The 15,803-nt window shown below is 42.9% G+C and overlaps 1 protein-coding gene across 1 annotated transcript in view; it reads left to right on the top strand.

Annotated features, from left to right (window-relative positions):
* The window catches only part of LOC124038794 (collagen alpha-1(XIX) chain-like), a 78,945-nt gene that overhangs the window by 38,366 nt on the left and 24,776 nt on the right, over positions 1 to 15,803 (top strand). The window contains exons 7-11 of the mRNA XM_046354857.1: positions 1,823 to 1,867; positions 2,194 to 2,256; positions 7,567 to 7,602; positions 10,769 to 10,813; positions 12,340 to 12,483. Coding sequence (XP_046210813.1) covers positions 1,823 to 1,867; positions 2,194 to 2,256; positions 7,567 to 7,602; positions 10,769 to 10,813; positions 12,340 to 12,483 — 333 coding nt within the window. The remainder of the gene's footprint in view (positions 1 to 1,822; positions 1,868 to 2,193; positions 2,257 to 7,566; positions 7,603 to 10,768; positions 10,814 to 12,339; positions 12,484 to 15,803) is intronic.

The raw sequence follows: 15,803 nt of genomic DNA, 5'->3' as shown, positions 1-15,803 counted from the left end.
GATGTAATACTATACCCAGTGAACAGTCCTTCAGATGTAATACTATACCCAGTGAACAGTCCTTCAGATGAACAGATGTAATACTATACCCAGTGAACAGTCCTTCAGATGAACAGATGTAATACTATACCCAGTGAACAGTCCCTCAGATGTAATAATATACCCAGTGAACAGTCATTCAGATGTAATACTATACCCAGTGAACAGTCCTTCAGATGTAATACTAGACCCAGTGAACAGTCCTTCAGATGTCATACTATACCCAGTGAACAGTCCTTCAGATGAACAGATGTAATACTATACCCAGTGAACAGTCCTTCAGATGTAATACTATACCCAGTGAACAGTCCCTCAGATGTAATACTATACCCAGTGAACAGTCCCTCAGATGTAATACTATACCCAGTGAACAGTCCTTCAGATGAACAGATGTAATACTATACCCAGTGAACAGTCCCTCAGATGTAATACTATACCCAGTGAACAGTCCTTCAGATGTAATACTATACCCAGTGAACAGTCCTTCAGATGAACAGATGTAATACTATACCCAGTGAACAGTCCTTCAGATGAACAGATGTAATACTATACCCAGTGAACAGTCCCTCAGATGTAATAATATACCCAGTGAACAGTCCTTCAGATGTAATACTATACCCAGTGAACAGTCCCTCAGATGTAATACTAGACCCAGTGAACAGTCCTTCAGATGTCATACTATACCCAGTGAACAGTCCTTCAGATGAACAGATGTAATACTATACCCAGTGAACAGTCCTTCAGATGTAATACTATACCCAGTGAACAGTCCCTCAGATGTAATACTATACCCAGTGAACAGTCCCTCAGATGTAATACTATACCCAGTGAACAGTCCTTCAGATGAACAGATGTAATACTATACCCAGTGAACAGTCCCTCAGATGTAATACTATACCCAGTGAACAGTCCTTCAGATGTAATACTATACCCAGTGAACAGTCCTTCAGATGAACAGATGTAATACTATACCCAGTGAACAGTCCTTCATATGAACAGATGTAATACTATACCCAGTGAACAGTCCTTCATATGAACAGATGTAATACTATACCCAGTGAACAGTCCTTCAGATGAACAGATGTAATACTATACCCAGTGAACAGTCCTTCAGATGAACAGATGTAATACTATACCCAGTGAACAGTCCTTCATATGAACAGATGTAATACTATACCCAGTGAACAGTACTTCAGATGAACAGATGTAATACTATACCCAGTGAACAGTCCTTCATATGAACAGATGTAATACTATACCCAGTGAACAGTCCTTCAGATGAACAGATGTAATACTATACCCAGTGAACAGTCCTTCAGATGAACAGATGTAATACTATACCCAGTGAACAGTCCCTCAGATGTAATACTATACCCAGTGAACAGTCCTTCAGATGTAATACTAGACCCAGTGAACAGTCCTTCAGATGAACAGATGTAATACTATACTCAGTGAACAGTCCTTCAGATGTAATACTATACCCAGTGAACAGTCCTTCAGATGTAATACTAGACCCAGTGAACAGTCCTTCAGATGTAATACTAAACCCAGTGAACAGTCCTTCAGATGTAATACTAGACCCAGTGCACAGTCCTGCAGATGTAATACTATACCCAGTGAACAGTCGTGCAGATGTACACCCACTTAGAGGGCTGTAGTACAGTAATACCTGCTGGACAGGACAGTGTTGAGGTGCTAGCTAACATAGATGGGTAGATATATAAAACCTGTCTGAGAAGCTGTTTAATGTGGGGCATTCTCATCCTGTCTGTGTGATTGACAGGGGAAACCTGGAGCTCGTGGTGATTCGGGGATCCCTGGGGAACCGGTAAGTAAGCCGGATGCTTTTCTCTCTCTCTCTCTCTTGCTCTCTCGCTTGCTCTCTCTCTCTCTCTCTCTCTCTCTCTCTCTCTCTCTCTCTCTCTCTCTCTCACTCTCACTCTCACTCTCACTCACTCTCTCACTCACTCTCTCGCTCTCTCACTCACTCACTCACTCACTCTCACTCACTCTCACTCTCACTCTCTCTCTCTCTCGCTCTCGCTCTCTCTTTTTCTCTCACTCTGTCAGCTGTCAGTCAAAGGCATCCCTCCTTCTCTCTGTCACACACAGTAACAGTAACAGTGACACATATGAGTGTTTATTCCCTGACAGGGTGAGAGGGGCCCGCTGGGGGAGACAGGATTCCCAGGACCTGAGGGACCCCAAGGTGCTCCTGTAAGGATTTTACTTTACCTCTGCTCCTCTTTCCTCATACCCCTGATTAGACACCTACCCTCAACGGGAGATAGTCCATACCCCTGATTAGATACCTACCCTCAACGGGAGATAGTCCATACCCCTGATTAGATACCTACCCTCAACGGGAGGTTAGTCCATACACCTGATTAGACACCTACCCTCAACGGGAGATAGTCCATACACCTGATTAGACACCTACCCTCAACGGGAGATAGTCCATACCCCTGATTAGACACCTACCCTCAACGGGAGATAGTCCATACACCTGATTAGACACCTACCCTCAACGGGAGATAGTCCATACACCTGATTAGACACCTACCCTCAACGGGATATAGTCCATACACCTGATTAGACACCTACCCTCAACGGGAGATAGTCCATACACCTGATTAGACACCTACCCTCAACGGGAGATAGTCCATACACCTGATTAGACACCTACCCTCAACGGGATATAGTCCATACCCCTGATTAGACACCTACCCTCAACGGGATATAGTCCATACCCCTGATTAGACACCTACCCTCAACGGGAGATAGTCCATACACCTGATTAGACACCTACCCTCAACGGGAGATAGTCCATACACCTGATTAGACACCTACCCTCAACGGGAGATACACCTAGAACAAAAAGGTGCTTTAAAGAACCTTAAAGGGTTTTTCGCCTTTCCCATAGAAGAATCCTTTGAAGAACCCTTTTTGGTTCCAGGTTTAACCCTTTTGGGTTCCATGTAGGACCCTTTCTAAATGTAACCCGAAAGGGTTCTACCTGGAAACAAAAGGGGTTCTACCTGGAACCAAAAAAGGTTAAACTTTTCCGGACAGCCGAAGAACCCTTTTGGAACCTTTGTTTCTAAGAGTGAACATGCAGAGCCAAGTGAAATGTCACTCTATGTACAGTACATACAGGGCCTTTGGAAAGTATTCAGACCCCTTGACCTTTTCCACATTTTTGTTACGTTTCAGCCTTATTCAAATATTGATTCAATTGTTTTCCCGCCATCATCAATCTACACACAATACCCCATAATGACAAAGAAAAAACAGGTTTTTAGAAATGCTAATTTATCAACAACAAAAAATGAAATATGAAACATCTTTATTTAATCCATTTTAGAATAAGGCTGCAACGTAAGAAAACGTGGGAAAAGTCAAAGGGTCTGAATATGCAAATGTTCCCAATGAACAGAGAGTAGATGGTTCCTACTTATTGCTGAGAGAGATGTGTTCCTCTATGACTGTATAGGCTCAGACTGCCAGTTTGCCGGTAGACATAGTTTATATTGATAACAACACAGTCCATCACATTGCAGAGCCAAGTGCTGTGTTACATTTACCATAGATGTCTGCATTTCCATGTCAATGAAAGAGCTTGATTTAAGGGACAATCTGTTTAAATCTGGTTTTAATAAGCTTATTAGTCCAGGCTTGTTTTGCAGAACGATGACATTATTGTATGTTATTATCATCAGAAATGGTTTCTTTAGTTATAATTCCATCAGTCTGTAAGCAGAGAGTGGAACATTAGTGTTCACACAGCAATCACCATCGTTATCCCACGCTTCAGATATCCCATTAACTGTGGAGAGAGATTACTCTGTCTGTCACAAACGGCACCCTATTCCCTATATAGTGCACTACTTTGACCAGAGCCCTATTCCCTATATAGTACACTACTTTGACCAAAGCCCTATTCCCTATATAGTACACTACTTTGACCAAAGCCCTATTCCCTATATAGTACACTACTTTGACCAAAGCCCTATTCCCTATATAGTACACTACTTTGACCAAAGCCCTATTCCCTATATAGTACACTACTTTGACCAAAGCCCTATTCCCTATATAGTACACTACTTTGACCAGAGCCCTATTCCCTATATAGTACACTACTTTGACCAGAGCCCTATTCCCTATATAGTACACTACTTTGACCAAAGCCCTATTCCCTATATAGTACACTACTTTGACCAAAGCCCTATTCCCTATATAGTACACTACTTTGACCAAAGCCCTATTCCCTATATAGTACACTACTTTGACCAGAGCCCTATTCCCTATATAGTACACTACTTTGACCAGAGCCCTATTCCCTATATAGTACACTACTTTGACCAGAGCCCTATTCCCTATATAGTACACTACTTTGACCAAAGCCCTATTCCCTATATAGTACACTACTTTGACCAAAGCCCTATTCCCTATATAGTACACTACTTTGACCAAAGCCCTATTCCCTATATAGTACACTACTTTGACCAAAGCCCTATTGCCTATATAGTACACTACTTTGACCAAAGCCCTATTCCCTATATAGTACACTACTTTGACCAAAGCCCTATTCCCTATATAGTACACTACTTTAACCAAAGCCCTATTCCCTATATAGTACACTACTTTGACCAAAGCCCTATTCCCTATATAGTACACTACTTTGACCAAAGCCCTATTCCCTATATAGTACACTACTTTGACCAGAGCCCTATTCCCTATATAGTACACTACTTTGACCAGAGCCCTATTCCCTATATAGTACACTACTTTGACCAGAGCCCTATTCCCTATATAGTACACTACTTTGACCAAAGCCCTATTCCCTATATAGTACACTACTTTGACCAAAGCCCTATTCCCTATATAGTACACTACTTTGACCAAAGCCCTATTCCCTATATAGTACACTACTTTGACCAAAGCCCTATTCCCTATATAGTACACTACTTTGACCAAAGCCCTATTCCCTATATAGTACACTACTTTGACCAGAGCCCTATTCCCTATATAGTACACTACTTTGACCAGAGCCCTATTCCCTATATAGTACACTACTTTGACCAGAGCCCTATTCCCTATATAGTACACTACTTTGACCAGAGCCCTATTCCCTATATAGTACACTACTTTGACCAGAGCCCTATGCCCTACATAGTACACTACTTTGACCAAAGCCCTATTCCCTATATAGTACACTACTTTGACCAGAGCCCTATTCCCTATGTAGTACACTACTTTGACCAAAGCCCTATTCCCTATGTAGTACACTACTTTGACCAGAGCCCTATTCCCTATATAGTACACTACTTTGACCAGAGCCCTATTCCCTATGTAGTACACTACTTTGACCAAAGCCCTATTCCCTATATAGTGCACTACTTTGACCAGAGCCCTATTCCCTATATAGTGCACTACTTTGACCAGAGCCCTATTCCCTATATAGTGCACTACTTTGACCAAAGCCCTATTCCCTATATAGTGCACTACTTTGACCAAAGCCATATTCCCTATATAGTGCACTACTTTGACCAAAGCCCTATTCCCTATATAGTGCACTACTTTGACCAAAGCCCTTTTCCCTATATAGTGCACTACTTTGACCAAAGCCCTTTTCACCATATAGTGCACTACTTTGACCAGAGCCCTTTTCACCATATAGTACACTACTTTGACCAGAGCCCTATTCCCTATATAGTACACTACTTTGACAAAAGCCCTATTCCCTATATAGTGCACTACTTTGACCAGAGCCCTATTCCCTATATAGTACACTACTTTGAACCAAAGCCCTATTCCCTATATAGTACACTACTTTGACCAAAGCCCTATTCCCTATATAGTACACTACTTTGACCAAAGCCCTATTCCCTATATAGTACACTACTTTGACCAAAGCCCTATTCCCTATATAGTACACTACTTTGACCAAAGCCCTATTCCCTATATAGTACACTACTTTGACCAAAGCCCTATTCCCTATATAGTACACTACTTTGACCAAAGCCCTATTCCCTATATAGTGCACTACTTTGACCAGAGCCCTATTCCCTATATAGTGCACTACTTTGACCAGAGCCCTATTCCCTATATAGTACACTACTTTGACCAAAGCCCTATTCCCTATATAGTGCACTACTTTGACCAAAGCCCTATTCCCTATATAGTACACTACTTTGACCAAAGCCCTATTCCCTATATAGTACACTACTTTGACCGAAGCCCTATTCCCTATATAGTACACTACTTTGACCAAAGCCCTATTCCCTATATAGTACACTACTTTGACCAAAGCCCTATTCCCTATATAGTACACTACTTTGACCAAAGCCCTATTCCCTATATAGTACACTACTTTGACCAAAGCCCTATTCCCTATATAGTACACTACTTTGACCAAAGCCCTATTCCCTATATAGTACACTACTTTGACCAAAGCCCTATTCCCTATATAGTACACTACTTTGACCAGAGCCCTATTCCCTATATAGTACACTACTTTGACCAGAGCCCTATTCCCTATATAGTACACTACTTTGACCAGAGCCCTATTCCCTATATAGTACACTACTTTGACCAAAGCCCTATTCCCTATATAGTACACTACTTTGACCAAAGCCCTATTCCCTATATAGTACACTACTTTGACCAAAGCCCTATTCCCTATATAGTACACTACTTTGACCAAAGCCCTATTCCCTATATAGTACACTACTTTGACCAAAGCCCTATTCCCTATATAGTACACTACTTTGACCAAAGCCCTATTCCCTATATAGTACACTACTTTGACCAAAGCCCTATTCCCTATATAGTACACTACTTTGACCAAAGCCCTATTCCCTATATAGTACACTACTTTGACCAAAGCCCTATTCCCTATATAGTACACTACTTTGACCAAAGCCCTATTCCCTATATAGTACACTACTTTGACCAGAGCCCTATTCCCTATATAGTACACTACTTTGACCAGAGCCCTATTCCCTATATAGTACACTACTTTGACCAGAGCCCTATTCCCTATATAGTACACTACTTTGACCAAAGCCCTATTCCCTATATAGTACACTACTTTGACCAAAGCCCTATTCCCTATATAGTACACTACTTTGACCAAAGCCCTATTCCCTATATAGTACACTACTTTGACCAAAGCCCTATTCCCTATATAGTACACTACTTTGACCAGAGCCCTATTCCCTATATAGTACACTACTTTGACCAAAGCCCTATTCCCTATATAGTACACTACTTTGACCAGAGCCCTATTCCCTATATAGTACACTACTTTGACCAGAGCCGTATTCCCTATATAGTACACTACTTTGACCAAAGCCCTATTCCCTATGTAGTACATGACTGTATTTCAGTATATAGGGAATAGAGTGCCATTTGAGACGGATATCCAGAATGCACCAGGGCCGACCCGATCGAACGTTGGATTGTTGGAGTTGATACAAAATGTCTTTGTTTTCCTTCTTTGTGTTCTGGTCGTTCCTTGAGCAGGGGAGGCCCGGGAAAGATGGACTTCCTGGGTACGAGGTGAGAGAAAATAACATACATACATACATACATACATACATACATACATACATACATACATACATACATACATACATACACACACACACACACACACACACACACACACACACACACACACACACACACACACACACACACACACACACACACACACACACACATAGACACACACACACACACACACACACACACACACACACACACACACACACACACACACACACACACACACACACACACACACACACACACACACACACACACACACACACACACACACACACACACACACACACACACACACACACACACAATGTCCCTCAACAAAAAGAGGTACCAGCAGCATCCATGACAGTAGTGCTGTTATCTAGCCCTTGAGCTATGGCATCACAACAGGTGCATTAAAACACTTCTATTTGCATATTAGACCATTTCATGATAATGACTCAAAGGTATCCTGCAGATGTTGGGCTGTGTTGACTTTTAGTCTTTGTATACTAACTATACAGTTAATGCTGGGAGGCAGTCATAGATAACTGTTTGTGAAAAAGAGAAGAATGATCTATTTTCATATGCAGATAAGTGTTTGGATAAAACTTAACGAGTAAAAAATAAAACAACTGCCACTGTGATCTCTACTGAAAATATGTCTAGTTGTATTTTATACTCTGTCATATGACATCACTAGTTGTGTTTTGTACTCTGTCATATGACATCACTAGTTGTATTTTATACTCTGTCATATGACATCACTAGTTGTGTTTCGTACTCTGTCATATGACATCACTAGTTGTGTTTCGTACTCTGTCATATGACATCACTAGTTGTGTTTCATACTCTGTCATATGACATCACTAGTTGTATTTTATACTCTGTCATATGACATCACTAGTTGTGTTTCGTACTCTGTCATATGACATCACTAGTTGTGTTTTATACTCTGTCATAGGACATCACTAGTTGTGTTTTATACTCTGTCATATGACATCACTAGTTGTGTTTCGTACTCTGTCATATGACATCACTAGTTGTGTTTTATACTCTGTCATATGACATCACTAGTTGTGTTTTATACTCTGTCATATGACATCACTAGTTGTGTTTTATACTCTGTCATATGACATCACTAGTTGTGTTTTATACTCTGTCATATGACATCACTAGTTGTGTTTTATACTCTGTCATGACATCACTAGTTGTGTTTTATACTCTGTCATATGACATCACTAGTTGTATTTTATACTCTGTCATATGACATCACTAGTTGTGTTTCGTACTCTGTCATATGACATCACTAGTTGTGTTTTATACTCTGTCATATGACATCACTAGTTGTGTTTCGTACTCTGTCATATGACATCACTAGTTGTGTTTTATACTCTGTCATATGACATCACTAGTTGTATTTTATACTCTGTCATATGACATCACTAGTTGTGTTTCGTACTCTGTCATATTACATCACTAGTTGTTGTCACTAATGACAGCCTAGGAACAGTGGGTTAACTGCCTGTTCAGGGGCAGAACGACAGATTTGTACCTTGTCAGCTCGGGGGTTTGAACTTGCTACCCTGTTTTGCTGAATTATAACAGTATGATTCACCATCATTTCCATTCTAATTAGCTGAACTATAACAGATAGAGTAACTGGTCGGAACATTGGTACATCTGTCAGTCTATATCACAGAGATCTTAACAGTGAGAGGAAGGAAGGGCCAACTTCTTATTATTTCACCCACTTCCATCAACAACATCTTGGAGAGGGAGAGAGGGGGAGAGGCAGAGAGGGAGAGAGGGAGAGAGGGGGAGAGGGAGAGAGGGAGAGGGGGAGGGAGAGAGGGAGATTTTAATGCCTTGTTGTTAGATGGTGTAGCTCTTGTTCTCAATCATTTGGTGGGGCAACAGTGCCATCTAGCAGGTGAATGTGCTCCTATTCTAAACATTCCCTAAAAACTCCTCTCACTGTACTGCAATGATCTGGCTTTGAGGTTTAATGCCAGGCCCAGAGAGCGACGATGGAAGTCGAATTCAGTGGGCACGATGATAGATGTAAGCCTCCCATCAGGCGTTGGGGAATAACATAGCATAAATAAAAAATAGAGAGAGGCTGCAGATGAATGTAGGCGAGGAGGAGGAGAACAGAGTTCGCTGCTGCCCGTTGCTTTTAAAACCACATGATCGTGCCAGATTGCATTTTGCATGGAGACAGTAATCCTCACAGTAAATGGATACAAAGATGTTCCCAGGGGTTATACAGTCAGTGAGATGGAGGGAGCGAGGGAGACCTGGAAAGCAAGAGAGGAGAGGAGAATGGAGAGGTGTAGTTCTGAGAGCAGTGTTGCACATAGAGCTAACGACAGGTGTTTCTCTCCCAGCGAGGGAGGGAGGGAGGGAGGGAGCGAGGGAGGGAGGGAGGGAGGGAGGAGGCATACAGTCCACAGAGGGAAGTGGGGCTATGTGATGCAGGGAAGCTGTGACAGACACTGTGGAAGGTGAAACACAGTCCTTGGAGAACTCCATACATCCTCAGACACAGGAACAACAGTCATCCCAGAATCATTTAAAAAGGTTGTTTTTTGATTGAGAATTTGGAATGAACGACATCTTGTCAATCACTTCACTGCTGCCACCAATTGTTAAGATTATAACGGGACCTGGCAGTCTAGTTATTGCAACAATAAACCTTTTTAGAATGTGAATAAGCTAAGACACAAGCGTGGGTTGGCAAATTTAAAATGATAAGCAATCATTAAATGACCCTGAAAGTGGAGGATTGGTTGATGTTGATGGGGGTGATTACAGAGCAACAGATTAGACCCACGTTGGCCTCAGTGGGTGTCTGAACAAAAGCAGTGTGCTTTTGAGTGCTAGGAGAGGAGAGAAGAGGAGAGGAGAGGATAGAAGAGGAGAGGAGAGGAGGAAAGTCAGATTTGGAGAGAGGGAGGAAAGGAGAGAAGACAAAGAGAGGAGTGGGTAAAGAGAGAGAAGACGAGCCTTGGGGTCATCTTCATTCCAAATATCCAATTATTTAGCAGTGCTCTTTGCTCTTCTCTCTGGTCTGGAGGGACTTCTCTGTCTCTCTGCAATCAGCGCAGAGTATTTCAGACAGAACCTGCACTCCTCTGTCATGTGTTCATACTGTGATCTGTTTTTCTTCTTACAGGGAGCCACAGGTAGACTAGGAGACAGAGGATCCAAGGGAGAACGGGTAAGCACCTTTATTTTGTTTCTCTGACGCGGTTTTCCATAAACACAACTCATTGTTTGTGATGGAAAAATATCACACAGAACATAACTCAACCAAAAGGCAATGATGCATAGAAACACATGTTTTTCCCCCTGAGGTGCCTAAGAATTTGATAAAGGCATCTGAAATTCAATGCATTTTGTATGCCACCATTGTATTTCTGAAACCCCTATTTATAAAGCCCTGTCACAGTCTTCTACAGTGTAATCTGTTTCTAAAGCCCTGTCACAGTCTTCTACAGTGTAATCTGTTTATAAAGCCCTGTCACAGTCTTCTACGGTGTAATCTGTTTCTAAAGCCCTGTCACAGTCTTCTACAGTGTAATCTGTTTATAAAGCCCTGTCACAGTCTTCTACAGTGTAATCTGTTTATAAAGCCCTGTCACAGTCTTCTACAGTGCAATCTGTTTATAAAGCCCTGTCACAGTCTTCTACAGTGTAATCTGTTTATAAAGCCCTGTCACAGTCTTCTACAGTGTAATCTGTTTATAAAGCCCTGTCACAGTCTTCTACAGTGTAATATGTTTCTAAAGCCCTGTCACAGTCTTCTACAGTGTAATCAGTTTCTAAAGCCCTGTCACAGTCTTCTACAGTGTAATCTGTTTATAAAGCCCTGTCACAGTCTTCTACAGTGTAATCTGTTTCTAAAGCCCTGTCACAGTCTCCTACAGTGTAATCTGTTTCTAAAGCCCTGTCACAGTCTCCTACAGTGTAATCTATTTCTAAAGCCCTGTCACAGTCATCTACAGTGTAATCTGTTTCTAAAGCCCTGTCACAGTCTCCTACAGTGTAATCCGTTTCTAAAGCCCTGTCACAGTCTTCTACAGTGTAATCTGTTTCTAAAGCCCTGTCACAGTCTTCTACAGTGTAATCTGTTTCTAAAGCCCTGTCACAGTCTTCTACAGTGTAATCTGTTTATAAATGCTATTGATGGCGGTTTGTAGGAGAGCTAAAATACATGGTGACAGAATTGGCCACAGTCCCTGGGGATGTGTATCTGAGTGGGCTCAATTAGGGTAATGGCTGGATGAGGACTGTTTGTGTAATGCTGAGGCGTTGGTAGCGACAGTATCAGCCCAAAGCCAGAGTGGCCTTATGCCGATGCTCTATCAGAAAGCCTCCGGTACAGTCTGGAGTGGGACTGACAACAACCCCCTCACCCTTTTATTTAACCAGGCAAGTCAATTAAGAACATTTTCTTATTTACAATGATGGCCTAGTTAAATAAAGTGATTGTAGATCTGAATTGGAAACCGGAGGGTGAACTGTAAACCACATGGCGGGAGCTCACCAGCCAGCTAGATTTAATCATTATACATATTGGTATATTGGAACGTATATGTATTGTTTTATATGGTCAGGTATTACTGCACTGTTGGAACTAGGAACATAAGCATTTCACTACACCCTTCAATAACATCTGCTAAATATGTGTACATGACCAATACAAATTTGATTTCATTGTTCTTTACTGATCTCCTACTGCAGGGGGACCCGGGGATACCTGGAGCGAGGGGAGTCCAAGGAGAGAGGGGAAGGACAGGAGACCCAGGAATAGTGGGACCTATTGGGCCCCAAGGCCACCGAGGAGACCCTGGCCCCCCAGGTCCCATAGCATCACCAAGCCCTCTGGTACGTTGTTATATCTCCTCCAAACACACCAAGCCCTCTGGTACGTTGGTTCTATCTCCCCCAAACACACCAAGCCCTCTGGTACGTTGGTTATATCTCCTCCAAACATACCAAGCCCTCTGGTACGTTGTTATATCTCCCCCAAACACATCATGCCCTCTGGTACGTTGGTTATATCTCCGCCAAACACACAAAGCCCTCTGGTTTGTTGGTTATATCTCCCCCAAACACATCATGGCCTCTGGTACGTTGATTATATCTCCTCCAAACACACCAAGCCCTCTAGTACGTTGATTATATCTCCTCCAAACACACCAAGCCCTCTGGTACGTTGATTATATCTCCTCCAAACACACCAAGCCTTCTGGTACGTTGTTATATCTCCCCCAAACACATCATGGCCTCTGGTACGTTGGTTATATCTCCTCCAAACACATCAAGCCCTCTGGTACGTTGGTTATATCTCCCCCAGACACACCAAGCCCTCTGGTACGTTGGTTATATCTCCTCCAAACACACCAAGCCCTCTGGTACGTTGTTATATCTCCTCCAAACACACCAAGCCCTCTGGTACGTTGGTTATATCTCCTCCATATCTCCACCAAACACATCATGGCCTCTGGTACGTTGATTATATCTCCTCCAAACACATCATGGCCTCTGGTACGTTGATTATATCTCCTCCAAACACACCAAGCCCTCTGGTACGTAGTTATATGTCCCCCAAACACATCATGGCCTCTGGTACGTTGATTATATCTCCTCCAAACACATCATGGCCTCTGGTACGTTGATTATATCTCCTCCAAACACACCAAGCCCTCTGGTACGTAGTTATATGTTCCCCAAACACATCATGGCCTCTGGTACGTTGATTATATCTCCTCCTAACACACCAAGCCCTCTGGTACGTTGGTTATATCTCCTCCAAACACATCATGGCCTCTGGTACGTTGATTATATCTCCTCCAAACACATCATGGCCTCTGGTACGTTGATTATATCTCCTCCAAACACATCATGGCCTCTGGTACGTTGATTATATCTCCTCCAAACACACCAAGCCCTCTGGTACGTTGTTATATCTCCACCAAACACACCAAGCCCTCTGGTACGTTGTTATATCTCCACCAAACACACCAAGCCCTCTGGTACATTGGTTATATCTCCTCCAAACACACCAAGCCCTCTGGTACGTTGGTTATATCTCCTCCAAACACACCAAGCCCTCTGGTACGTTGTTATATCTCCACCAAACACACCAAGCCCTCTGGTACGTTGTTATATCTCCTCCAAACACACCAAGCCCTCTGGTACGTTGTTATATCTCCTCCAAACACACCAAGCCCTCTGGTACGTTGTTATATCTCCACCAAACACACCAAGCCCTCTGGTACGTTGTTATATCTCCACCAAACACACCAAGCCCTCTGGTACATTGGTTATATCTCCTCCAAACACACCAAGCCCTCTGGTACGTTGGTTATATCTCCACCAAAGACACCAAGCCCTCTGGTACGTTGGTTATATCTCCTACAAACACACCAAGCCCTCTGGTACGTAGTTATATCTCCACCAAACACACCAAGCCCTCTGGTACGTTGTTATATCTCCCCCAAACACACCAAGCCCTCTGGTACGTTGGTTATATCTCCTCCAAACACACCAAGCCCTCTGGTACGTTGTTATATCTCCTCCAAACACACCAAGCCCTCTGGTACGTTGTTATATCTCCCCCAAACACACCAAGCCCTCTGGTACGTTGGTTATATCTCCTCCAAACACACCAAGCCCTCTGGTACGTATTTATATCTTCCCCAAACACACCAAGCCCTCTGGTACGTTGGTTATATCTCCTCCAAACACACCAAGCCCTCTGGTACGTTGTTATATCTCCTCCAAACACACCAAGTCCTCTGGTACGTTGTTATATCTCCTCCAAACACACCAAGCCCTCTGGTACGTTGTTATATCTCCTCCAAACACACCAAGCCCTCTGGTACGTTGTTATATCTCCACCAAACACACCAAGCCCTCTGGTACGTTGGTTATATCTCCTCCAAACACACCAAGCCCTCTGGTACGTAGTTATATCTCCACCAAACACACCAAGCCCTCTGGTACGTTGGTTATATCTCCACCAAACACACCAAGCCCTCTGGTATTGTGAATTATCCTGTCATAAAGGTGTCATGACCTGTTTTATAAAGGTGTTGTGAATAATCCTGTCATAAAGGTGTCATGACCTGTTTTATAAAGGTGTTGTGAATAATCCTGTCATAAAGGTGTCATGACCTGTTTTATAAAGGTGTTGTGAATAATCCTGTCATAAAGGTGTCATGACCTGTTTTATAAAGGTGTTGTGAATGTCTTATGTACACCCCTTCAAGGTATGTTTTACAGAGATCTCCCAACACTCATAGAGATCTCCCAACAGAGATCTCCCAACACTCATATTCCAACCATAAACCCATAGAAATTCATGCTCCACATTTTTGTGTGTGTTTGTCTATGCCCGTTTGTCTATCACACATAATTATAGAATCTAAACATCCTCCTTTCTTCAGTGGTCTAAGTAATTAGCGTATATCTCTCTTTCTCTGTAAATGAATGCAGTACTGCAGTAGCATAGAGTTGTGTGGAGCTGTGTGGAGCAACATATGACACAGCAGATAACAGATAGACATAATGAAGCCAGCTAGGTTGTTTCTGCTCCTCACCTCCCACTCCTGATCAGCTCAACCCACAGGGGGGTCGGGAGAGAGGGAAGGAGAGAAGGGCTAGAGAGAGAGGAGCGCAGAGAGGGAAGGAGAGACGGCTAGAGAGAGAGGGAAGGAGAGACGGCTAGAGAGAGAGGGAAGGAGAGAGGGAAAGAGAGAGAGGGAAGGAGAGAGGGAAAGAGAGAGAGGGAAGGAGAGAGGGCTAGAGAGAGGGAAAGAGAGAGGGAAAGAGAGAGAGTGAAGGAGAGAGGGAAAAAGAGAGATGGAAGAAATGAGAGAGATGGAAGAAAGGAGAGAGATGGAAGAAATGAGAGAGAGAGGAAAGGAGAGAAATGGAGGAAATTAGAGAGAGAGGGAGGAAAGGAGAGAGAGGGAGGAAAGGAGAGAGAAGGAGGAAAGGAGAGAGAGCGAGGAAAGGAGAGAGGAATAGAGAGAAGGAGAGAGATGGAGAGAGCTTGGGAGTGAGGAGAGAGAGAAGGAGAGAGCGTGGGAGTGAGGAGAGAGAAGGAGAGAGTGTGGGAGTGAGGAGAGAGAGAAGGAGAGAGCGTGGTAGAGAGGAGAGAGAGAAGGAGAGAGTGTGGGGGTGAGGAGAGAGAGAAG

This window comes from Oncorhynchus gorbuscha, linkage group LG06 (genome assembly GCF_021184085.1).
Source record: "Oncorhynchus gorbuscha isolate QuinsamMale2020 ecotype Even-year linkage group LG06, OgorEven_v1.0, whole genome shotgun sequence".
Lineage (NCBI taxonomy): Eukaryota > Metazoa > Chordata > Actinopteri > Salmoniformes > Salmonidae > Oncorhynchus > Oncorhynchus gorbuscha.
Note: the sequence above shows the minus strand (reverse complement) of the source record. Positions and strands in the feature narration are given on the sequence as shown.